Source organism: Scatophagus argus, chromosome 3, assembly GCF_020382885.2.
Source record: "Scatophagus argus isolate fScaArg1 chromosome 3, fScaArg1.pri, whole genome shotgun sequence".
Lineage (NCBI taxonomy): Eukaryota > Metazoa > Chordata > Actinopteri > Scatophagidae > Scatophagus > Scatophagus argus.
The window spans coordinates 12,082,273-12,107,608 of record NC_058495.1 but is presented as its reverse complement, the minus strand read 5'-3'; the positions used below and the strand labels follow the sequence as shown (position 1 = coordinate 12,107,608).

At 40.5% G+C, this 25,336-nt stretch overlaps 1 protein-coding gene across 16 annotated transcripts in view; it reads left to right on the top strand.

Annotated features, from left to right (window-relative positions):
* Nucleotides 1-25,336, top strand: part of cadpsb (Ca2+-dependent activator protein for secretion b) — a 63,026-nt gene that overhangs the window by 33,391 nt on the left and 4,299 nt on the right. For 2 of the 16 annotated variants that reach the window (XM_046383547.1, XM_046383562.1), the window contains 24 exons: nucleotides 670-809; nucleotides 1,225-1,291; nucleotides 1,536-1,644; nucleotides 2,214-2,426; nucleotides 5,392-5,403; nucleotides 8,430-8,566; nucleotides 8,657-8,844; nucleotides 9,272-9,430; nucleotides 9,629-9,730; nucleotides 9,826-9,889; nucleotides 10,001-10,124; nucleotides 12,433-12,465; nucleotides 14,835-14,941; nucleotides 16,451-16,480; nucleotides 16,999-17,007; nucleotides 18,662-18,818; nucleotides 18,918-19,059; nucleotides 19,811-19,972; nucleotides 21,341-21,496; nucleotides 21,643-21,790; nucleotides 21,891-21,965; nucleotides 22,516-22,599; nucleotides 22,988-23,020; nucleotides 23,124-23,231. In XM_046383547.1, the coding sequence (XP_046239503.1) occupies nucleotides 670-809; nucleotides 1,225-1,291; nucleotides 1,536-1,644; nucleotides 2,214-2,426; nucleotides 5,392-5,403; nucleotides 8,430-8,566; nucleotides 8,657-8,844; nucleotides 9,272-9,430; nucleotides 9,629-9,730; nucleotides 9,826-9,889; nucleotides 10,001-10,124; nucleotides 12,433-12,465; nucleotides 14,835-14,941; nucleotides 16,451-16,480; nucleotides 16,999-17,007; nucleotides 18,662-18,818; nucleotides 18,918-19,059; nucleotides 19,811-19,972; nucleotides 21,341-21,496; nucleotides 21,643-21,790; nucleotides 21,891-21,965; nucleotides 22,516-22,599; nucleotides 22,988-23,020; nucleotides 23,124-23,231 (2,559 nt within the window). The remainder of the gene's footprint in view (nucleotides 1-669; nucleotides 810-1,224; nucleotides 1,292-1,535; nucleotides 1,645-2,213; nucleotides 2,427-5,391; nucleotides 5,404-8,429; nucleotides 8,567-8,656; nucleotides 8,845-9,271; nucleotides 9,431-9,628; nucleotides 9,731-9,825; nucleotides 9,890-10,000; nucleotides 10,125-12,432; nucleotides 12,466-14,834; nucleotides 14,942-16,450; nucleotides 16,481-16,998; nucleotides 17,008-18,661; nucleotides 18,819-18,917; nucleotides 19,060-19,810; nucleotides 19,973-21,340; nucleotides 21,497-21,642; nucleotides 21,791-21,890; nucleotides 21,966-22,515; nucleotides 22,600-22,987; nucleotides 23,021-23,123; nucleotides 23,232-25,336) is intronic. The other 14 variants (XM_046383549.1, XM_046383553.1, XM_046383550.1 and 11 more) reach the window with 14 other exon arrangements.

Genomic DNA, 25,336 nt, shown 5'->3' with positions numbered 1-25,336 from the left:
GGAACAACACATTTTGATGTGAGCTCGTGCTTCCAGCAAACACTCATGTCTCAGTTGTTTGACCTTCACCTGACTGACTTATACTGCTGTATGTTCTGTCAGATAGAAGTTGAAGATAGAAGAATACAGAGGTACACTGTCAAAAACTGTTCCTGTACTTAACGACAGAGTTCTGATCTGTCATTTAAATCTCTATCTTCCTCTGACTCAAATCAAGAGAGAGCGGAAACATTTATCGGTTCTCCACCCTGCATTTTTACCGAGGTGTAAGGTTACTTTGATGGTTAAGGAAGCTGGCGTCGCTAGTGTGCGTTCGGGCGGCGGTGCATCAGATGTCCCTGTAGTGGCAGTGACCTTGGCTTGTGACAAGGCTCTTTGATCTCCCACTGCAGCAGCGTTGGCAGGAAGGCAGGCTTCCTCAAAGCTCTTTAACACAGCAAAGAGAGATTAGGGCTCCTCATTAGGGAGGCAAAGCAAAGCACTGTGCTGCTTCTATACCCTGACTCACTTTAGTTTTTCACTTTCCCCCCCAAAAAAAACCAAAAAACACAGTCGACAGCAGCCCTCGCAAACACACCAACTCGTGTTGAATCCGATGAGATCAAAGATTCACCTTCTTTATATGAACACTGATAATTTATGATGTATTTTTTTTTTGTTTGAGTGCAGGTTGTCCTCCACCCAACTCCTAACAGCCCCAAGCAGTCAGAGCTCCATAAGATGACTGTGACCAAGGCATGCCCCGACCAAGATCTGAAGATCAAACTGGCCATACGTATGGACAAACCACAGAACATGAAACACTGCGGGTAAGGTGTACGCTGCCAAGTAAACCGTGTAGTGACGTTCCTGTGTGCCTTCCATTTTCTGCGTTTTCCTTATGAACCTCCAGCCCTTTCAGCTCCTTGGCCTCATTTCTTGTCACGTACCATGGAAAAGTACTGTCAAGTGCACAACACCCCCTGGTGGATGGCAGTGTGTAGTTGGGATATTTTTTAATTAGAGGGTGCCTCAAAACTTTATTGATTATTGGAGACATCATTAATCACATTCATTTCTATAACCACTGTGCTATTCATCTTAAGATTTTAGTTAATTTCTTTAACAAACTCAATTTTATATATGAAGTATAATTAAGTGTTTCTGTGAACCAATCAGTGTTTGTTTCTGTTATGACATGTGGACTGGGTTTTGTTTCCTTTTGTGTGGACGATGTTTTGACAGGTATCTGTGGGCTTTTGGGAAGAATGTTTGGAAGCGCTGGAAGAAGCGTTTCTTTGTTCTTGTGCAGGTAGGTCATCGTAAAAAAAAAGTTCAACTAAATTGAAGCAGCACATGTTTTTTTAATCTGCATGTTTTGTTATTGCTTACATTACAGTGATGTGAAAAAATAAGAGGAAGTTTCTTAAAATGTGTCTTTAAAGTAAATGACCATTATTCAATCTCATTATTTATGAACATAAATAAATAACTTCTAACTCTCAAATAACTTTCTGCGGCTGGCTGGAGTCATTTCTAATTCCTTTGTGTTGTAGGTGAGTCAATACACGTTTGCCATGTGCAGCTACAGAGAGAAAAAGTCAGAACCGCAGGAGCTTCTCCAACTGGACGGCTATACTGTGGACTACAGTGACCCCCAGCCAGGTGAGACGACACACCATTAAATGGTATAACCAGAGGCACTAGCGATGTGCAGGTCATTGGTGTTTGTATTACCCACCTGATCTGTAATGAGAGCCACTCAGCGATGTCCGACCCGCGAAAAAATATGCGCTAATCAACCACCTGAACCCGACTTGACGGCAGAATGTCAACTTTATGCATTATATTAGCACAGCTGTGAGGACTGAGGACTGAGAGAAGAACGGAGACAGACGTTCTCCAAGGTGCTGATCCTGATGGTGGGAGCAGCAGAGCACTTTGTTTCTCTTTTCTCTTTTTCTCCCACCCACAGTAGTGGGAAGATCGTGCAGTTGTTCCAAACGGTGTCCTTTATTGTAGACTAGCAGCAAAACAAGTAACCCTTCATTAAAGACATGGAAAACGTTCCTCACTTCCTGTTTCTTCTTCTGTTTCAAAGAAACAGGGTGTGTGTTTGAGAGAGGGAAAGAGAACGTGGGAGGTGGACGATTGCATGCAAAGTTTCACTAACAGGTACACACACACGTACGTGCACACACTGTGAAATGCTGATTACTGTCCTGTTGTCTCAGGCTTGGATGGTGGCAGGGCTTTCTTCAATGCGGTGAAGGAAGGCGACACTGTGATGTTTGCCAGCGATGACGAGCAGGACCGCATCCTGTGGGTCCAGGCCATGTATCGCGCCACTGGCCAATCCCACAAGCCTGTCCCACCCACTCAGGTCCAGAAACTTAACTCCAAAGGGGGTGCCTCAGCTCAAATGGATGCTCCCATTTCTCAGTTCTGTAAGTAGCCCAAAACAGTCACTTCAGCAGAAAGCAGTTTTCATCCACAAAGCAGTGAAAGCTCTAACCCATAAATGTCTCACGCCATGCGCTCCACACTGCAGTCACAAAATGTGCTGGTAGAACTAACACACAAGCACGCACACACATGCCTTGATCTCTCACAGATCCCTCCAGCATCTGATGGACTTCCACTCATTGTCACCACGCCCACAGTGTTTAAAGGTGCAATTCTGTGCTATTCCATCCTTCAGTTCACAAGGGGCGGACGGACAGAATAGCATCGGTCCAACTCGAAAAAGACTTTATATTTATACAGCAGCAGTACGTGGTGTGCAAATGTTGTATAAAAACTAAATAGGTCACCACACATAAGATTTGAACATTCAAGCCTGCTGGGGTTGAATTCAGACTGACAGTGCCAGGGTGTGCTGCTCTTGTCCTAACCTTAAGGCATGTTTTAACCCAGTTGTAGCTCTAGAGGGCAGCAGCGAAGGCAGCCACGGTTCTGAGACAGTTTCTCAGATGCTTCCCTTGTCACTGAATGACAGCCAAGCCAGACAACATGTCTGAAGTTTTAACCAATCTGTCACTGTACTTGCACCTCTAAGCAGCCCACAGGTCAGGTAGCAAAGTGAAGGTAAGACTGTCTACAGTCATGTGGCATCTGTACCAACTTCTGTTGTAACTGTCTCTTATGTCTCCCCTCATTAAGGAAGGGAAATATATATATATATATATATTTTGTAAGCATCACTGTAAATTCTGCCAGCAACATTTTCTTCACATTATCTGAATATACTCAAGTTGATTTTGACCTGTGCTGTCGGTTATTGTCTTATTTTAGAGAAATTAGCATATCTTTGCCCATAACAACACAAACCTAATGTCACATATTTTATACCACAATAATAGATCCTGCTATTCAGAAAAAACATGATTTTTGTGTGCATATTTCGACTCCATAGTTTTCCAACTGTAATGAATAAGATCTTTATTTTTTCTTAGACGAACTGTAGAAAAAATTATTGGCACTAAAAAATAGACACTCGGGGTTACAGTAGTAATAATAATAGCATAATGACAGTGCTAAAAAAAAAAAAAAAATTTCACTCTTTGTTAGCCATATTATTGGAGTAAAATTATAAAGATATTAATTGGATGAGTTACTGAGAATCCTATCACATAAATTCTATGTTGTTTCTCCATTGGTTTCTTTGTCCAGTATGTGATCGTTCTTGTGGTTAGTTGACTCCTCTGATGCCAGCTGTTGCCATTCAAAGCCTCCTCACAGTGGCACAGACCTCCTACCCCCTCCCTGAAACATTGTGGCACACCACGCGTACATGTTTCACCCCCTGGTGGTCTTGAATGGCACTGGGACCATAACATACACAGCCCTCCTGACTCTGCTGCAGTGAACTGGACAAAAGTCCTATGAAGGTCCTGAGTGATATGCATACATTTTAAATAGTTTTTCTTCCCCAGTCAGTCACTTTCATGCTAGAAAGTGTTTTAGTGCACATCACATATGTAAGTGTCATAAAAAGTGCAGACAGGCTTATAGTTTTGTACTATAAACCAATGCAAGATATTAATAGGATATGTGAAAATATGGTACCGATCAAAATTTCCGAAGACAGCGTAAAGGGGTACTCCGGAGATTTAGTTTTGCATTTCTGTAATGTTAACAAGTCCCTTAACATTGTTAAAGGTAAGATATCTGGACTTTTAGTGTGGGTCCAAACCAAAAAACACTGGCTCCTACATTTCCCACAATGTATCTCGTCATTTCAGTTAACTCTCCACGTAGTAGTGAACACCCACGTATTTAAAACGCCACACCCATTTAGTCATTCTCACTCAAGCCCAACCATCAGGGTCATTTTCTAAAGCCCCATTCGGACAGCATAACCTGATCACTCTGGACAGCATTTTACTGTGTGGAAATAACAGGATATACTCTGTAGTAGACATGGATGTTCTGTAAGATAAACCCAAAAGCCCCCTCAAAGGGCCATGGGAGGCATGAAAGGAGAGACGGGAGGTGAATTTAAGTTAAAATTCGTACTCCTTCTCTGAGTCATAACTGATCTGTCAGATCTGAACACAAAGACATAAAACACATATTGATATCATTCTGTTTGACTTTTCGCTTCACAAGGGTGCGGTTATCTCCAATGTCCATCAAGAGAGAATGTTCATGAGACCAAAATCGCCTCCCGTGGACTTGACCAAATGTCCCCCAAGCTGCAGAGGACATCATCTGTCTTCACACATTCAGAAGAAATAACCATAATCAATCATAATTATATAAAATAAGAGGAGTGCTCCTTTAAAGCATGTTTAAAATTTACAGCAGTGTTATGTTTGCTAACTTTAACCTTTCCACTATAAGTGTAACCACCGGGTTTATTTCCATCTTTCCAGGACCTTCATAGTCTCTTTCCTTTAAGAAAAAAAAGACAGACATTTTTTTTACACACAAAACTGACTTGGGGGTTTACTTCATTGGGCAGGTATATGTGTGTACCACTGTTCCTCTTTAGAAGTAAGCCTTCAGTTTGTTTTGCAGTCAGAGTGACGGTACTTAACGTGTAGCTCTTGACTCCTTAAGTACTTGTCCGCAATCCAGAATAAGTCAACTGCAGTGGAGTGATGAGGATCGTAAATTCTCTCTTCCTCCCTCTGTCTCTCTGTCTTTCTGTCTCTTTCTCTCTCTGATATGCCTCAACATCTGTCAAGTTCACATATCCTCACATGTACTCACACACCACCGTCCACAAACTCTCATGTTGGTATAGGTTGTTGTTTTTAAGTTGTGTTTTCTTCTTCATGCTTTGCCTGTACCCTTCTTGAGTAATGCAGCTGCTAGGTCAGGGTCTTTCGTGATTGCTCTCCTCCAGCCTTGTTGCTAGTCTTTATGTTATTCTGGTTTGTCCCTTCTTACCCTGCTGTCTTCTAGCTGGACTCAAGGGTAAGTGCTTCCCTGTAGCCGGCACAGCTCAGATAATCCCCGCTGATTATCTGATAAATGCAACGTTCTTTCTCTCTTCTTTCCCTCTTCTCCCTTTTCACGTCTCGCCTCATGTCTTAGATATTAGTTGACAACTTTTTTTGTTTTGTTTTTGACGACCTCAACTTGAGGATCTAAGTATAAGCATCCATTCGTGCCAGTATAGGATGCATGTATTTTATTCTAAGAACTTATTATTTAACTCAGCAATGGTTAAAGTTGATATTATAGTTATTACTGCATAATTGCCTTCTCTCTTTATTCATATTGGTGACTGGATCCCTCAGAGTAAAGCAATATGAAGAGACACATGAGAAAGATTTCATATCAAAGCTGATGATTATTTTAAAGCAGTACATATACATATATATGTAGCGTGTATATGAATGTATTGAAAGACAGAAGTGTGGAGAAAGTGTGAATGATGATTGCAGTCTGTGATGGAGTTATTTTTTAGCATATATTTTAACGCACGAGTGAAATTTCTTTCGACACTTCCTAAGTGTTGCTGATGCTTTACTTCAGAGGGCTCAAATGCGTTTAGTTCTTTTTATTTGCACTTTTCTTGACGAGAGTTGGCAAATATGTATGCGGAGTATTCTGAATGCCAAAGATAAGGAGTAGCTAATGCCGCCCCTTCTTACAATAAAATACTCCGGTTCCCACTCCCCCTCCTTCCTCCTGCAGTAGATGGGCCTGTAGATAGAGGCTAGACCGGTGTTACACCTCCAGTAAGGAGAGATCTCATTTTGATTTCTTTTGACTGCCCTTTGTTTGCCTGAATAGGAGAACACCTGTGTCATGTGTCCATACTTTTGTACAAATACAGGAGTTTTCATTCATTTCCCCCATCTCCCAGAGAATGATACAGTTTTGCCTCTGTCGGCTTCATGCTATCAACCCATGTACTTGCACCAAATTGTATTGCTACCCTATTAGAGTTCTCCAGTAGTGGTATGCCTGTTAGTGTGCTCTGTAGAGATCATGAATACACTGCAACATATTCAAGTATTGTCAACTTGCAAATGCGTAGAGAAAAAAAAAGGGAATGCCAAAAAATAATAAAAAAAAAAGATTTAAAAAATGCAAATTTGAAAATGGGTCTGCAGATGTGCATGACATTTAAAAGCTCAATAAAAAGCCACACTGTTCTCCAGCATGTGATAATTTTTCTATGTATACAAAAGTACTCGCTTATTCACTTTGGGGATTTGTTAACTTTATTTATTTATGGTATTTATGGTTATGATAATATTACTGTAGTATTGAATGTATTCTGGACTTAAAGTCCATTTGCTCATGTATGCCAACCAAATGAGATTTAGCCCACTCACTATTTGTCACAGCCCAACCCCAGGCACCTTCTGTTCACTCTTTGGATGTTTTCTCACTATCTTAACATTGACCCAACAACATCACTTCCTTTATAGCTTGTCCTGAGTGAATCTTTCTCTTGTGGTCATCACTTTTGTCCAGCCCTTGTCTGACCACTTTCCTACTGTCACATTAAAAGGTTGTCTTATCCACCAAAGTCCTTTTTCATCTTGCCACTGTCTTCTCATCCAGCACTGGGTCCATCTCTATAGCCACTGGCTGTCCTCTCTCAGCGTTTCTAGACCTTACATGTTAAGTGTCCTACTCTTTTCCATTATGACTTACTGTACCTGTCTTGTCCCTCTTCCTTGAACAATCTCTTATTTTGAGTGTCCACATTTTACTTGTTGTCTCAGAGATTTTCCTTCTCAGATTGGAGTAAAAATAATCTGATTTCCCCTCTGTAGGTTACTTGATTTAAGCAAATTTCACTTAATGTTTAGCACCTGTATTACACCCATTTCCCCTTCCCTTTCACTCCTTTCACTGACCTGGAGGTTGACAGATGTCACTTGTGCTCTATTCTGTATTACAGCCCTTCCCACCCAAGTTTAGGCCACCATCTCCGACCCTCACGCCCAAATCATCATCACTCATGTCAGTGTCTCATGACATGACACCTGTCACTCTGACAGAGGACATGACCACATCTCTTATCTATTTTGAACCATCTTTGTTCCCATCATGTCATCTCTGACAGCTGTATTATTTACCCATCACAGGAAATGATAGAATTAAGTAAATACAAAATATATATTTCTATATATATATTTCTATATGTTACTCCATCAATGTTTTCATCACCCTTATTTACAGTATGTATTGAGTTTCTTGATAGTTTCCTTGTGTTTTTTTTTTTTTTTTTACACAAGTTGATATGTTAAGTTAAAATTTAATAATGATTTTTTTAACTGAATTTCACAGTGCAGATTTAGCCTTTTTTTAAAAAAAAAAAAAAAAAAAAGTCTGAAAGTCCTCTTGATGCCGAGAAAGTTAAGAGCAAAAGACAAACAGCAAAAATCTGAAGCAGTATGACTTTCTAGGATCGATAACTGGAGAAATAAATGATAAAAAGTTTTTACAACATGACAACATTTTTCTTGAATTAGCACTTTATGCTGTATCTCTACAGTCTCTTCAGATTCTTCTTCTTTGGCCATATTTCTTTTTTATTAGCACACGACCCCCTATTTGTCAGGACCTGAGTGATACTCAACAGTTGCGAATGGCAGAATCTATTGAATACATAAAGAAGAACGCATCTAATTCTATCTAACCAACACTTTTTCAAACACGTTTTGGATATTTGAAGATTTATTTCCCCTGCAAAACATCAGGGCATGTGACATACCAAGATGCATGCATGCACATACAACAGACGATCTCATCCACCGATACATCCAATCTCTTTACGCTGTCTGACACAATGCAAGTTGACAATGTAAGCTGTAAGTGTTTATAATTTGCCATTAGATGTAGCAAAAAAAGGAAAGAAACAAAATAAAAAAAATCCCTGGTGTTTCTGTTGTGACGGAGACTTGCTGTTTGCCTGCACCTCACTGATGTCCTCTCTTCTGAACCGTGTTCTTTCCCCTGTGCCGTTGGCCGGATAGACGCTGACAGAGCTCAGAAACATGGCATGGATGAATTTATCTCCGCTAACCCCTGTAGCTTTGACCACGACTCGCTTTTTGAGATGGTGCAGCGACTCACGTTGGACCACAGGCTCAACGACACCTTCTGCTGCTTGGTGAGTGACTCTGATACATTTATGAGGGTGGGATGTTTCTGTTGGCTGATATGTGGTTACATAATGCACATCTGTGTTTGCATTGTGCAGGGATGGTTTAGCCCAGGCCAGGTGTTTGTCTTGGATGAGTACTGTGCCAGGAACGGAGTTCGAGGCTGTCACAGACATCTGTGTTACCTGCGTGATCTACTGGAAAGAGCGGAAAGCGGGGCCATCATTGACCCCACTCTTCTTCACTACAGCTTTGCTTTCTGTGCCTCCCATGTCCATGGGAACAGGTGTGCCCTAATCCCTTCTTTTAATAATATGTTTGTGCTTTGTGACAACATAATCTAAAAACACATTAAGATCACAACTCCTTTGAAACAAAAATAATTTGTATTCCTTCAGGAAAACTGAGTAGGGGGGGGGGGTAATCATAAATACTGAACAAGAGCAGAGCAGAAAAGTCAGCCTCATCACAGGCATTTTTTTGTCTCCCATCTTTGTAACTGTGCCGTGTTTATGTTGGTTTATTTTTATGTTCTGTTCTGTTAACATTTTTGCGCTTTTTGTGTTACATGTTGTATTGTTAACCGATTGCATATCTCTACACATTCCCTTGTTTTCTACCATTTTTCTTTGTTTTCTTTTCTCTGTGTCCTTTGTTACTATAGTTTCTTACTGTCCATATTATTCATCCTCCCATGCGTCCGTTAAAGTCAGAGAGGGCAGCAATTACTGGGGACCGCTGGGCTATGAAGCCCTAATGTCCCCAAAGAGCTCCCAAAGCCCAGAGCCTCGCACTGCCTCTAAACGAACACGCATATTCAAGTTTAGAAAGAGAAAGGATTCCAAAATCCCGCTCTTTCGAGGGCAAAAAAGGTGAGACTTTCCCATTTATTTGTTTGTGTAACACAAAGAAAACTCAGGAAACAAATCTGCAGTCAGTTCCTTGGGCGCTCAAAGCTTTCAGCTAGTGTTTATTTATTTATTTGTTTTGCCCCTGTCAGCCTCAAATGAGACGTTGCATAAGTTGAACTTCTTCAGCTGGGTTAAAGTGTGTGGGTCTGATCCTCACAGGCCAGATGGGCTGAGCACAGTGAAAGTGGATGAGAAGGATCGCTTTGAAGACATCAAGGAGCGGTTGCGCGTGATATTGGAAAACCATATTGTAAATTTCAGGTGACTGCCAACTCACCAAGAGCACCTCAAAACACAAGAAATATTATGCCTACTGGAGTTTTTCCACTGTTATTATATTTCATCCTCCCTTGCAGATATTGTTTCCCCTTTGGTCGTCCAGAGGGAGCACTGAAGGCCACTTTGTCTTTGCTGGAGAGGGTTTGTAAAGATTAAAAACAACCAAACAAACAAACTAACAAAAAACTTTTATGCCCCAACTGTGATGTACTGCAGACAGGTTACATAATTCCTTTGTGATGTGGCCTGCAGGTTCTGATGAAGGACATTGTGACCCCCGTTCCTCCAGACGAAGTTAAAGGAGTGATCCGCAAATGCTTGGAGCAGGCAGCCCAGCTCAACTACCAGCGGATTAAAGACTACGCTAAAATTGAAGGTAAACAGACATGCACAACCCATCATCACACAATGATTGCTGGAGTGGGTGTGTTCATGATCCAATGATAAAAACATCTACTGAACAATCTGGTTGTTAAAATGTCTATGCAGTGATTTTGTGTGGTTTCAGATCAAAATGCTCTGGTTGTGTGTGAAATAACACGAACTTAAAAAAAATATGAAAGGACTGCACATACATTCCCAGACTTCCTTTCTTTTTTCTTTACTCCAGTATAAGATTGTACTTGTCGCTGTTATTTATTTATTTACACAAGGTGATCTCACATGGTACATGGTATATTTGTGTCCATATCCCAAATGATTTGTGGCATCCCAAATTATTTGCGACAGTTTGTTGGTCACTTTCTGTCTCTCAGTGCAATAACTCTCTCCTTTGTTTCAGGCCTGCTTTAGCTCTGTGCTGTTCTGTAGGTCAAGTTGGCTTTTGTGTAGAGGTGTGTGAGTAAAAATGCATTCAAATCCAAAGCCCTGAAATCTGTTGATGTGCTGATCTCTCATTGTGCCTTGACTACTCCAGCTGTGTAGTATCTTCTGACATTTTTTATGATTGGACTGTGGCTTCAGCTTAACTGAACGTCCTCTCTGACTCCCAGCTCCTAGTCGATGCACACCCCCCCCCACACTATTTTACTGTAGCTTTTACCTCTCTGATTCCTCCAGCTGACTCTGCCCGCCCCCCTGTACACCCCTGCCTTGATATACCAGCAGCTCTCCCGTCACCTCTGTCTTATGTTCTTGCTCAAGACCACCACTATCTTCCTGTCCCTCACTGTCTGCTCTGCTTTTTTTCCTCCTCTCCCACAGTTGTGGGCTTTGCCACAGTTCTCACTTTATTCGACCTGTTGACTTGTGATGTGATAAGTGGCTTTTAACCAAAAGAATGCTGGGATTGAACGCCTACAAACCAGCATCAACCACCTGCATGTGCTTTGAGATGTAACAACATGGTCTTTCTTTACTGGCATGGATTACATATCAAAAATTACATCAATGACAAGGCATTTAATAATGTCTTATTCCCTCCTGCTGTGTGTGTGCATATTTACATAGAAACTTTTGTTTATGCCTTGAAAGAAATCCCTCGGGGTGCTAAAGATATTAAGGATTCAAACCTTACTATCTTGCCACGCTATGTGAATTTCTGTCCTTGTGAGGCGCCTGGTTCAAAATCAACCAAACATTTGGCTTTGCTACTGGGCCTCCTGCCCTGCAGAATGTCGTTTTCACTGGGACAGCCCTCTTCCCATCGGCCTCTAACCTCAAGCCTTCCCACCTCTGACCCCAGCCTCTTGCATGCCCCAATCCTTTTTTATAGGGAAAAAGAGGGAAATGTATGAGCACCCTGTCTTCTGCTTGGCGTCTCAAGTGATGGATTTAACCATCCGTGAGTACCTTGATCATCCTCTCCCCGGGCTTTCTCTCCTTGTCCTCCTTCTTTTAAGCGCTCTGTCACCTCCACCCCCCCCCCCTTCTGCTTCTCCTCCTTCTTCAGAAATGTTTCATCATGCTTGTTTTTTTTTTTTTTTTATCTGTGTCTTTTGTCTGTGAGAGTGCGTGGGGAGCGTGTCAGTCGAGAGATCTGAGCAGTACCACACTGAATCAGTTGGGGGTCCTTTTTCTTTTTAGAACCATCTGTTTGTGATGGACATGAATGAGCAGTCTGGTCTGCAAGCTTCTTTCTTTTATTTGGATGCCCATTCCTTTGACTTGAATGCATTTTTACATTGCTTACATTGTTATCTCCTCCAGTCATTTGGTCTGATCATGTGTCACTGGTGTGCTGATCAAGTAGGCTTTTTTTTTTTCCACCGTGACACCAGAGATAGTGAAGGAGCATCTGTCGTATGGGGAGGACAGGAGAGGGTAGGGCGTATGGATTTAACAGCTCCTGTTTGTGTGTTAAATTGATTCAACTCAAATCACTCAGTGTGTCCTGTCTGTGATCCTGGCAGCTGTTTGTGTGTCTTACCTGTTTACGATAGTCTAAGCTTTGTCTGTTTGTTAACAAACATCTTATCACTATTTTAATTTTCCACAGGCTAATATTTCAGCGTTTCTATTTTTTATTGTGTGTTTGTGACGTTTGTCTGTTGCCTAGAGCCCTCAGTCCCTGGAGATGAAATCGTCCCAGCAAATTCTTTGAAAGGGTCACATGGTGATGAATAACAACTCTGAGCTGCCCCTCCCCACCTCACGCCCCACTGACACGTGACGATAACCACAGAAACGTGCTAATTCTAAACATCTCCTTTTTTATCTTTTCTCTCCCTTTTTTCTCGCTGAAGTTGAGAAAGGTCAAAAGGATCAAAAGGATCCAGGTGAACCCATGTTTAACTTGTGGTTTAGCCACAGATCACACAAACAGGCACACACACACAGACCTGACCCCTTTGCACACATATATTTTGTGAATAGTTTCAGAACATATGCATGCATGCACAGACTTTACCTGTAGCACTTCTTCCATACAGTATATTATGCACACTTGTAATATATATTCAAGTTCTCCAATGTCTTGGCATGTTTTAAGCATCTGTTTTTATAAAGTAAATACTGGGAGATTGTATTACTTTATATATTTCAGATGTGTTTCAAGATTTTGGGCAATACTAGTTTGTTGTGGAAGTTTTCGTTCCGTTTTGTTCAGTTTCACTGCATTATTCTTCTGTGCATTATGTGGTTCCGTGTTCATACGAGGCTGTAAAAGATAAAGAAGCACCAGTTTTGCATAAAAATTTGTAGAGTAATACAATCTCTTACAAAATGAATACAGAAAGTCACATATTTGGGTACATTTTAAAGTGATAAAGGAAGAATAGAATCGAATGCCTTTACTGTAGAAGAGGGACATAAGAAACATTTTAATGTTACGCTCATCATTAAATGGAACACATTTTAACATACATTGCTAATAAAGATAATGATTTTGATAAGTGGACTGTTTATGTATAAGAGTCATATGCTTGTCTTATATTGCCTTATATGAACAAACATTCAAATCAAATTTGCTGTATATTTTAGATGTTAGCACAGAATACAGAAAACATAATAAAATTTATAAAATACCAAATAAAAAAACTACAACGGAAACCCACCTTACAAGCCCATTTACAACAATTTACATCAGGTGACAGCAAAACATTAATTTACAGCACATCCAACCATCTTTATCCAACCAACTAACCGCTAACTGAAACCTTTGGACTGACTAAATACCAGCAGGGATGTGGAAAAAAAATTGTTAAGCTTGTTTGTCGTATGTTTCTTGCAATTTTGGGGAACTGGCCCTTTAATACTCAATGGTGATCAGAATCACAATGTAATCTTTCATTTTACTGTAAATCTCATGATTGTAATGCCTTAATGGTTCTTACGAAGTCACAAAGGCCCGCTTCGCTTTAGACTGGATCATGATTCAAACACTTTTCAGGTCTGCTCCCAGTTCTCCTCTTGACAGGACATTATGACCGTAGAATATACAGTTACTGAAATACAAATCCATGTGATCCGTCCATTAGTGTCAATTAAATGTCCCTTAAGACACTGACTCAAGTACTGCCTCGGCTCTTTCACTCAGATTTCCCCCAGTGATTGACTCAACATGACGACTGAAAGCATTACCTAAATCAGGGTTTCTTTAATCTAATGTACAACCACAACCTGAAAATAGCAATGTTATATTTCCATATATATCTCAGTTATATTTGAGAAAAAGCTGCTACTTAGTACAATAATAGTGAAAGCAACAAAAGACCCCCAGTCAGAAGTGCAGTCTAAAGAGAGCAAACGTCTTATGTAGAGTTATGTATATATGTGCTTTTAAGTTCAGGTTTGTGTAGCCATTCAGCTCCATGTTCAAATTATACGCATATCATTCCACACAGTCGTACTGTTTGAATAATCCCATTTCATGACCTGTAACTGTCTTATCAAATCATTCTGTCGGCCAAGTACAAGCAAGTGATCTGGAGCTTTTGCACATAGAACAACACTGATTAGTGAAAGAGGGCCAAAGTAGTTTTTAATCAGCAAAAGTGTTGTCAGTGGCACTGTAAAAACAATCATTTAAACACATCTCAAATTGTTCTTTCAGTTGCTAACTGGTTAAGTTTTGAGATAAAGGCTGATTTGTCAGGAGTAAGACTCTCAAAGGAGAAAATTAATTAACTGATACATTTTACTGTCTGGAGTGTCCTGCTTGACAAAATGTACTTCAAGAAAGTCATTTTGTGTAATGTTGTACAAAATTATATATATATTTTTACAGTGTCTGCTCATTGAGGTTTTTTTTTTTCTACCATGTCATGCTACAGCTTGTTATACAGACGGCTTATGCAGTACCGCTTCACAATATGCATGTTTCTGATGCCACATTGCACCTCCATCTCAGTGCCACTATTCCTGTGCCTGATATTCCTCCAACATAAGTCTGATTATCCTACAAACACATCCGCTCTGTTGCCTTATGTCATGCAACCCAAAATGCAAATCGATAAGAATACACTTTACTTGTTAAGGGAGTATATGGTAGGTAAATATCACAGTGTAAGCGCTGTGTTTATACTTTTATTAAACAGTCAAAAATACACACAGGAAAAAACCTTCTGAATAGTCATAAAAATCCCCCTGGAATCCTTATCTGTGCTTGACTAACCGCTCATCCCTCACCCTCATCCTTTTGTCTCAGAGAACGTAGGCCGCTTAGTCACGCCTGCCAAAAAGCTGGAGGAAACAATTCGCCTGGCGGAGTTAGTCATAGAGGTCCTCCAGCAGAACCAGGAACACCATGCGGAGGTGAGTGAGAACCCTCTCCTCCTCTCCTCCTCAAAACACTTTCCCTCTATGCTCTCACTCTTATCTCACTCCGCCCCACAACAGGGAGTTAGTCTTATTATCAGTCTTCTATAAATAAAGCTGCTTTCATCTATGGGTAACTAAGAAAAAAAAAAAAAACCCTTTCAAAGATAAATTTAATTTAGGAAAGCTGTAATTGGTGTTCGACAGACCGTGGCTGCATAGAATCAGAGCGCTATGTTTGAGCAGAGACTGTAAATTAGACAAAAAATTATATAATGTGTGCAGTTCTTTGCTCTAATCGCAGTTCGTAGCTCGGTGTTGCACTGTTACATAAGCTGTTAAAGCGTTGAAAAATGTTAATATTCCATTCAAGGTAATCCAAAATAAACAGAAGGCAAGAAGGTGAACAGAATGTAAGACAGTAGTACAGGCCTACTCAATGTTTCTCACAGCTTCTGCTTCTCTCAGAATTGTAAAGTTTCCCTTTTGGCACAATCAGAAGAGAAAAAAAACAAAAAAGTGGTGGGAGAATTACGCGAATTTTGCAATATACTGGCATTGACGATAACTGTGATCTTAAAAAATTTTATTGTCTTAATAATACATACGTGGTAATATCATGCCGTGCACATGTTAGGCTTTGTGGATCATTTGTTTATCAATTCATCTGCTCGCCTTTTTGCTATTCATTAAGAGTAACTTCTTATTGGATGTTTTTGTACAATTATGGTTACAGGCTCTACTAATTTATTTGACAAAAAGGGAAAGAAAAGTTTAATAAACCAAGTTAAAGACCAATGTAACAGATTATTGCCTTATAGACATTGCAGTAATGTTGTCATTGTGACTTCTTTGGCTACAGTAATAGTGCAGTAAAAATCTTATATTGTAAGAAATACACCATTCGATGTCCTGCATTCAAAATCCCCAAGTGTTAAGTACAAAAATATTTACAACTAAGTCTCCCCTGTGAATGATATATCATCATATACTACATTATTACATCAATATTGATGCATCAGTAATAGAAACAATAATATGACATGATTAACGTGGTAGGAAAGAAGAAAAAACAAGGGTCTTTTACACAAAATCCATTCCTTTTTGTTGGATTTGTTTCTTATCACTCTGTTTTGGTTTTTTTTAATTGGAAAGATTGGAAAGCACTGTTGAGTTTATAACAATGGCTTGTATTTTATGATCTTTGTGTTTTTTTTTTTTATGTAAAATCTTTGTATAGCAGTCAGACAAGCAAAGTTTAGTAAAAAAATACAACACAAGACATAGTGGTATAGCATAATGTAGAAGTTAAGTATATCAAAATTGTACTTCTTTCCACCACTGAGAAGAGTTTCATTATTGCATCCTGTTTGCTGCTAGAAACACTGAGCTGATAGGAAAGTATGATGGGAGAGTGCGCTTGTGTAGATCTGAAGGTGATCCAATGTGATCTTAGAATACACAGATAAAGCAGATTTATTGTATCTTTCTGAATATGCTTGACAGGCGGCAGTCACAAGTTCTGGAGATCAATCGGTACAGTATTTTTATTTCTTTCTCCTCTTCAGCCCCATCACAACCCCCCTGTATGGCATGTGCGCCACTATGGCAACAGGCACTCTTTTAGACAGAATGAGCTCGTAGACACTGTAGCGAATGGGTGGGTTTGTAGACATAGAAGTGAGCGCAAACTTGTTGAAAATTTAAAAAGGCACTGTAGCTTGCACAACATAATTGTGATCATAAAGCATGTTCATTGGGCCATAAAGAGGTTTCCTTTCCAGCATGCTAAACCAGTAAATTCCCCAAAGTATGCTCCATGTGAACCTTTGAAGTTTGATCCACCATAAACATTTGTTTCCCCTCCATCCAGCGATTAATTTCACAGTCCGCACTTGTTCAAGCATTACTTCCCCAGCTTCTCTTCTTCCATCCTTCTCTGCTGTCTATTCTTAGTTTAAAAACCCTTCAAGACAAATGCCTCAAAAATACATTATTGTTCTGTACATCTTCCTGTGTTCTCACTGTCATATGATTGGTGACTGTCCGAGCAGGGAAAAGAGGTATGTAGTAAAGTTGAATGAGAAACTCCCATAATGCTCTATGCATGTCCAGTAGATGATCCCACGTGTCCCTTCCCCCCCTCAGCATCAGTACACTCCCTCAAAGATTGGTCCCGTGACATGGCTGCATAGAAACAGCATTACAGACTTGTCTGGCTGGACGCTGGGTCTTGCCCTATAGCTTTCAGGCTCGTGTATGTGTCCCTTAACCTCTACCAAAGGTTGGAGGCCTCTCCACCTGCTGAACTTTGCACGTTTTCCCTTCCCTTCCCCACACCTTGGAAACTTTTACAGTCCTTCCCTTAACTCTCCCCTCCAAAGAATGAAGTATCTCTCCTTGAATGAGATGGAGAAGAGCTTTGTGTGCTGCTTGTTCCTCTAACACTAGAACTGTCAAGCTTTTTAAATATTAGGAGTGCACAGGTAAGTAGACAGGTAAGTAAGGCTTCGACTTCCACTGTGGTGGTGGTGGTTGAGAAATGGGAAGATAGCTGAAAAACTGTCACAAAAAGAAGCATGCAGTGTAATTTGGAAAGATCGAGCCACATTTATTGAACTCTGCAACAAGTTAGTCCGAATGATAAGCAAATAAGCCAAGCCAAGACTGCGAGCAAAGCAGCAACTATACTTCTGCTGTCCGAGAACAAGCAAGTCCTGACTGTGCTAGGAAACGGTCAGCTGAATCTCAGAGACATACTTAACTAATTGGAAGAGACGCCTAGAGATGCTGTGTGCTGCAGTCTTTGGTGTGCCTAGTCGAAGATGTGCATGAGTCACATTTGCATCTCGTGGGCTATGAGTTTGTCAGTGATGTGAATGGTGGACACCCTCATCTCTTGAGAGAAAAGCATGCAGGGAGCTCCACATTTGCATGAGAAAAGCACCTTTCCCTTAAATATATACATGCTGTCATGAATATAACAAGGCACGAACCTGCAACCCTACTGTGTGATTATTTTGCTCCTTACAAACTTGATTTACAGATAATCCCAGCTTTAAGTCTTAATCAAAGTGAGCAGTGGATTCAGTCTCTGGAGTATGTGATAAAACACGTACATGCATACCACACACAATACACAAACAGTCCATACAGGTGTGATGGCGTGTCCTTTCTTTCCTGTGAAACCTATGTTTGAAAGGAAATACCCAGCAGTCCACAACCAGTATAAGACAAACATGAATACTGACATGACTAAATATCTGTTAAAAACCAGACCACTGAGGGCAGTTAATGCATACTTGAGTATCTGTCAATATGAAGCTTTAGCTTAGCACTGGGAAGACTGGGAATAATGGTAAACTAGATGTAATGTAAAGGTGTGGTTGGTGGATTTGTTTATCTATTTATTCGATACGATCAGGCTAGCTGTTTCCCTGTTTTCGCTTTTTATGCTAAGCTAAGTGGCTGCTAGCTGTAGCTTCGTATTTAAAGGACAGACATGAGAGTGGTCTCAACCTTCTCATCAATATTGAACTATTCCTTCACCGACAAATGTTCACAAATCCAGTGGTATTTCCTTTTAAGACCTGATCTGAGCTCAAGTCATGTGCTTTATTCCCTCCTTCCTTTCCTCGTCTTTCTTCCTTCTGTCATCTCACCTGTTCACTAGAGCCCCTGTTCACCTGTTTGCGTTCCCTCATGCTGTGTCTCCAGGCATTTGCATGGTGGACAGACCTCATGGTAGAGCACGCTGAAAACTTCCTGGCCCTTTATGCCATCGACATGGATGCCGCCCTGGAGATCCAGTCGCCTGAGAGCTGGGACAGCTTCCCCCTCTTCCAGCTGCTCAATGACTTCCTCCGGACAGACTGTAAGCTCCTGTCCCACGTTTGTCTTGTAGCCACTTCAAGTATGTTTGTGCTTAAACAAAGACCCTTATATCTAATATCGCTGCCTCTCTTTTGCACAGATCACCTGTGCAATGGAAAGTTCCACAAACACCTTCAGGATCTGTATGCTCCTCTGGTGGTTAGATATGTGGATCTGATGGAATCCTCCATCGCACAGTCAATTCACAAGGGCTTTGAACGAGAGTCCTGGGAGCCTGTAAAGTAAGAAGACTCCGTCTTTATAGCTAGGTTGTAGAATGGTTGGAGATGCAAGGCTTTTATATTCATATGACTGAATGACTGTGTGGAGGCTGAGAAATCTGGGAGAGCAGCTGTAATGTTCACCCGGGCTTCCTGTAGGTTCACTCTTAAAGAATGAGCCAAGAGTGGGTGAATAACCTATTTTTTCTGTGCAAGAAATAGGTTATTTATTCTGATACTAGTCTTTGACTAATGTATGTGTCTTACCAATTTCTTTTTAACACATTGGGGTCAGGTCAACACATAATATTTCTGTTGTTCTGTTTTGTGAACTAACCTCCATAATGTGTGCTTTGACATGTTGCCAGAAACAAAAGGCCTCCAGTCTGTTACGTTTATGATTCACTTGTTGTGGCTTCCACACTTTTTCTTTTGCATGTTTTACTGCAAAGATTATGTTTAAGATTTATTAAGATAAAGAGGTTTTCTTGATCAATTTTTATGTTTAATCTTTTCAGCATTACGTTGCTGCTTCTCTGTCATTGCATTTAGTCCAATATATGTGTGCATCCTGAGTCAAGCTCTCTTCTCTCTCTAGGTCTTCATATAATGTGTGTCTTTGACAATTACTGTCTGCTTATGTGTGTTACTGTACTGTCTTCACCTAATTTCTAATTTTACGTTACTTTTATGATGAGTGTTACATGGCTTTCTGCAGCTCCCACACCACTGTTATGGATTCTTTTTTTCTTTTTGTCTGTCTTTTCTGCAGGAGTTTAACAAGTAATCTGCCCAATGTGAATCTACCAAATGTGAACCTCCAAATTCCCAAAGTACCAAATCTGCCAGTGCCAGTAGCAGGACTATCAGTTAACCTTCCACAAATGCCTAGCTTTTCTACCCCGTCATGGATGGCTGCTATATATGACTCTGAGTGTGTATTCAACTAGTTTATTTTAGAAATATTAATCACATAGAGACTGCCTTGGTATGAAGATGCCATCAACCAAAGCTCATTTGTAAATGAATTGTTTTTAAAATACGGCAAAATTTCGTCCGTATGGCCTTCACTGATGATGAAATGTTGCACAAAATTTAATGCAAAGATCAATTTCAGTATGTTTTCTCTTATGTGGCTACGCCCTGATTATGTCCATGTTCATGCCAAGAGCACTCTGAGAGGTGTTAGCATAGATGGGGTTCTGCTTTCTAAAATGAGAAGCTGAAACGCTCTCATTTGTCTCAACATGCATGCTGTTGAGCCGAGGTGTGGAGATACAGGCCAAAAGAAAAAATAATATAAATATATTGATATAATATATTGCTCTGAGGTTGTTTGGGGATTTACTGTGCAGAAAACAACAGTAGTATGTCCCCATCTGAAAACATTTTCAAGTCAAGACCTCTGCTCTGCAAAATATGTATCTCCCCGAAGTTGTTTTCCACAGACATTTGCTTTACTGTATTTTTTTTTTTAGCATACTGTAGATGATTCATGGCCTTAGGTTCATCTCTGACCTTGACCACCTGCTAGTAGTCTCATTGGGTGGGAAGATAATGGGTTGGATTGGAGGTGATGCCACAGAGAGACTGGGCAGATGGTGTTCTGAGCTCTCACTCGGTTTTATCACCTTTCCTCCCAACTCTTTCCTCCTCCAGCACTTTCCCAATGAGCTCTGCTCAGGCTGCCCTAAAAGGTCTGCATGGTTTGTCTGGTAATTCTTCCAGGGGCCCCACCAGCCTGGGGACATGGATGTTGAGAGAGGGCCTGTGATGAAGGGAAATCAATTTGGAGATACATATATATACATATATATTGTTTTATTTTAATTTTTTATGGAGATAGACTAGGACCATAAATGCTATTTTTTTACATGCCCTCTCTCCTCTCCATTCCCTACTCCTTTGTCTTGACACAGTGTGAGTAGCTGCTGTATCTGCAGTGACTTTACCTGCATGTGGCCACTTCACATCCCAGTCAATAATCATACTCTGCAGCATGGTTATTGATTTGTTGCAGTATACCTTGCCCATTCCTTTTCATCCATACACTGACTGTCGAGAAACACCTGAACAAACAGGAAGTGAGACAGACATTTGGACGGAGCAGTCAGTATATGGTCAGAGTAAAATTTGACTGTTCAGGTGTAGAGGACCAACATCCTCCTCTGCACCTGCCACAGCACCCACCCTTCCACACCCCTCAAACCCTGTCTCTCCAGCAGGGCGACCTTCTGATGTGTGCGTCTGTGTGTGTGTGTTTGTGTGTCTGTGTGTGTGTGTGGGTTTGGGTCAATGGCAGTAACGGTTCCGGGACGTCAGAGGACCTCTTCTGGAAGCTGGATGCCCTCCAGACTTTCATCAGGGACCTGCATTGGCCTGAGGAGGAGTTTGCCAGACACCTTGAGAGTCGCATCAAACTCATGTCGAGCAACATGATTGAGAACTGCGTCAAGCGGTGTGTTTGTGTGTGTGTGTGTGCGCTTGCACAAGGAGAAGACAGACTACAACAAAGAGAAATACTTTGAGGCACCAAATGTTGAGAATGAACACTTCAGTAAATATTTTATTTTATTTCGTGTAAATATTTCACTTGCATTGCAGCACTAGGATGGCATTTGAATCCAAGCTAGCAAAGAGCAGCAAATCGACAGATTTCCGCATTTCTCCAACATTATGCACCATGTTCAACGTGATGGTAGATGCCAAGGACCAGTCAGCTAAATTATGTGCAATGGAAATGGGCCAAGAGGTAAATACCTCATGCGGGACAGTGCAGTGCCATGTTAAAATATTTGCAAGAGTAGGAAGATCTGTTAAATGATTTGTTTAAACTTCTCTCCTTTTTGCAGAAACAGTTCCACTCTCAAATAGATGATCTGATTGAGGAAAGTGTCAGAGACATGATCCAGCTCCTGGTTGCAAAGGTGCGACTCTATATCATCTGTGACAATACAGAAAAAACAAAACAGCCTAATGCTTATAAAAGTTACAGCTTTCAGGCATTATAACGGCCTGGCTTTGAGGTCCCCACCCTTTGGGTCAGAGCTCAACACCTACTGGATAGATTGGTACAAAATGTTGATGATACTGTGATTTTTTCCTCTAAAGCCGCCACAAGGTTTATTTTTGCGTGTGAAATACCTCAACAATTTGATGGACTGCCATGAAATTTGCAACACACATTGAAGCCATCCTCAGGATAAATTAAAATAACTGTCATTTAGCGCCATCATCAGGTTACAATTCAAATTTATCCCAAACTTTGTAAAATTCATCCATTTGTCTGTCACCTGCAGCTGTGCTTTTTATTGCTAATTAACAAATGCTAATTTAAAGATGGCGAGTTTGGTATAAACAATATACCTGCCCTACATCAGCATGTTAGCATGCTGACATTGCATACTGCTGCTGACATAGCTGTAGACTCTTAGCCTTAAATTGTTCGTGAATCCTTTTCTATTTTTTGTTTCTCAGTTTGTTGCCATTCTGGAAGGTGTGTTAGCCAAGATTTCCAGATATGATGAAGGAACTCTCTTCTCCTCATTCCTGTCTTTCACGGTGAGATGAAGCTTCTCTTTATTAAGTCTCTCGCTGTCTCATTGTCCTTAATAAGCAGAGTCTTGAATTATTCTGTAACATTTAAGTCTGGTTATCGAACCTTAATACTTTTTGGATGTTGACCTAAATGTGACTGTAGAGTATTGTAGTTCCTAAAGCTCCTCCCAAGATTTGTGCTGTTCTTTACTTATTCTTTTATCGGATAGTTCCTTTCTTAATTTGTTTTTAGACTGTATTTTCCTCAAAGATTCAAGAGACAAGTTGATTAATTAAATGAGAAGAAATGTACCAGTTGTAAGAGACACTTAGCACAAATGATACTAGGAATAATAAAAATGTTCCGATACAAACTCTTAGCCTGTGTTTGACAATTTTGGTCTGATTTCAGGTGAAAGCTGCATCTAAATATGTGGATGTACCTGTAAGTGCAATAACACACTACCTGTGAGCTTGTGTGTGTTTGCCAGATACAGTTGAACATCAACAGTTCTGCTGATGAGCCCTGTTCTGTTTCTGCTTTACAGAAGCCGGGAATGGACGTGGCTGACGGCTATGTGACCTTTGTTCGCCACTCTCAGGATATGCTTCGTGATAAGGTCAATGAGGAGGTGTATATAGAAAGGTTATTTGATGTAAGTAAGATGCCGTCTCCTCCTCGTAAGAAGGGAGGGGCCTTCCAAAATGTGGGAAAACAACAGGGCAGAGAGGGATAAGTCCCATTTTGAGACCAGGAAATATATTTGAACCTGGCAGAAGAGGCTGTTTTGATCCTCTACCCCTCTTGACTTTTCTCTCTCTTTCTGTCTCTCTTCTCTCTGAACCTTAGCTGCTGCCCTCTGCATTCTGGTGTGCATTGCCACAGTGCTTTTGGGCCTTTGTGTATTATAAAAAAGGAAAGTTTTATTTACAAAGAGTCCATAAAAGCATTCTCAAAAAAGGATTATCTGAAGCAGTGCTCTCTGGAAAGGACAGAACTATCCATAGTGATCACATGCCAACACACCAGCTAATATGTTTTAGCTCACTACTGTACTCTGTGCTTTCAGATACTTTCCATACAAAGCATGTCAGCCTCCTGAATAAATGACACTCAACCTTTGTGGCCTCAGTCCACAGTGGAGCACCCACACAGTTTCTTTATGAACTGAAAATGCTGGGTGAAGGATACACTGCTGGATCGGCCAGGATGACATAATGATGTCACACTCGGATGCTGACATGTCAAAAACCCTTGGTCTGTTAGAGCAGTGGTTCCCAACCTGGGTATCAAAACTCCAACAGATGAGATTTAGATGATTTAAAGAATGATTTAGAAAATGGGGAAAAAAAGAATAAAAACTAAACAAAATAATTTCTTGTAAAATACCTTCTGCAGCCTGTTGTATGAGTGTAAAGTGAACAGGAGTAGTTTCTAAATAAGAACTGTAGCAGAGCGTCATGTGAATCACTGATAAAATGGGAGAGAAAGTCAGAAATTAAGAGACATTTGTCTCTTAAAATGAAAGAGTAACCTATGTTGTCAAAATAATATAAATAAAAAATAGCAGTACCTTTTTATAAATTTTTTTATAAACACAACAGTCATTTATTGATCACTTCAGCTGAAGGTGAAGGGTGGCTCTACCACACCTAAATGATGACCGCAAATAAATAATATACATAAGCAAATACATAAACAAAGACCTCTTCCAAGAGAAAAGCCACACGTCTTCTTTGACTCTTCCATAATTAGTGTCTCCAATTAATAAGGAGAGACTTACACCTGCTCGGAGAACTTGTCATTTTTCTCAACAATCTTTAGTGCTGAAACAAGTAATTGACTGACAGAAAACTAATTGGCAACTGTTCTGATTAACCAGCAGTCACTGTGTGAAGACGTCTGCTTCTCTTCCTTGAGAATTTGCTTCTTTTTCTTGTCTTATACGCTGAACATCTTCAGGTTCTCTTTCAAACATTCGTCTAGTTGTGTGATGACTCTTAATGAAGCTGTCCTGCTCTGTGCTGAGCAGTAGATGAGTGTCAGAAGAAAAAACACTTATGAGTAAAGCAAGAAGAGCTATTTAAATGAGGCAGTGTCACCCCCCCTGTCATGGAGGAGGTGTGTGGCTCTGCCCTGACATGACTGTCACAACTGCCAGGAAATACTGACTGAATTAATGTTATCACAGTACAGGGGTTACGGAATAAGTAACCTCAACTCTTGGGCTGTCGGTTCAAGCAATGAGCCTTTGGAAATTGTTGTCAGTTTTTTTTTCACAATTCTCTAAAAATGTATAAACCAGATGATTCACCAAGAGGAAATAATTGGCCAGTAAATCAGTAATAAAAAATAAATCACCACTGGCATATCGAGGCTGTCTAACTAACTTCACTACATTTGAACTGAATTTAAATTGCACATAGCTTGCAGGAATCTAAAAATGAAGCAATTTGAGAAGGAAACATCAGGATCAAAGTCTCACAGCTAATAAAAATATGCATCCTGTGCTGAAGTGCTATGAGAAGACATGACATGTCTATAGTTGTTCAAGCCAGGAAGGGTTGGGAACCAGTGTGTTAGAGGGTGAAGAGAGCACTGTCTTACAAAAACATAATCCTAAACAGGATACATTGGCAGTAATGTGTCCTCCATGTGTGATTTGAACGACACATAATGCTGTGATGTGTGTGTGCTTCATGTCATTCAGAAACTATATGTACAGACCTGTGTCTCTACAGGTGTGTGACGGCTTTGTGT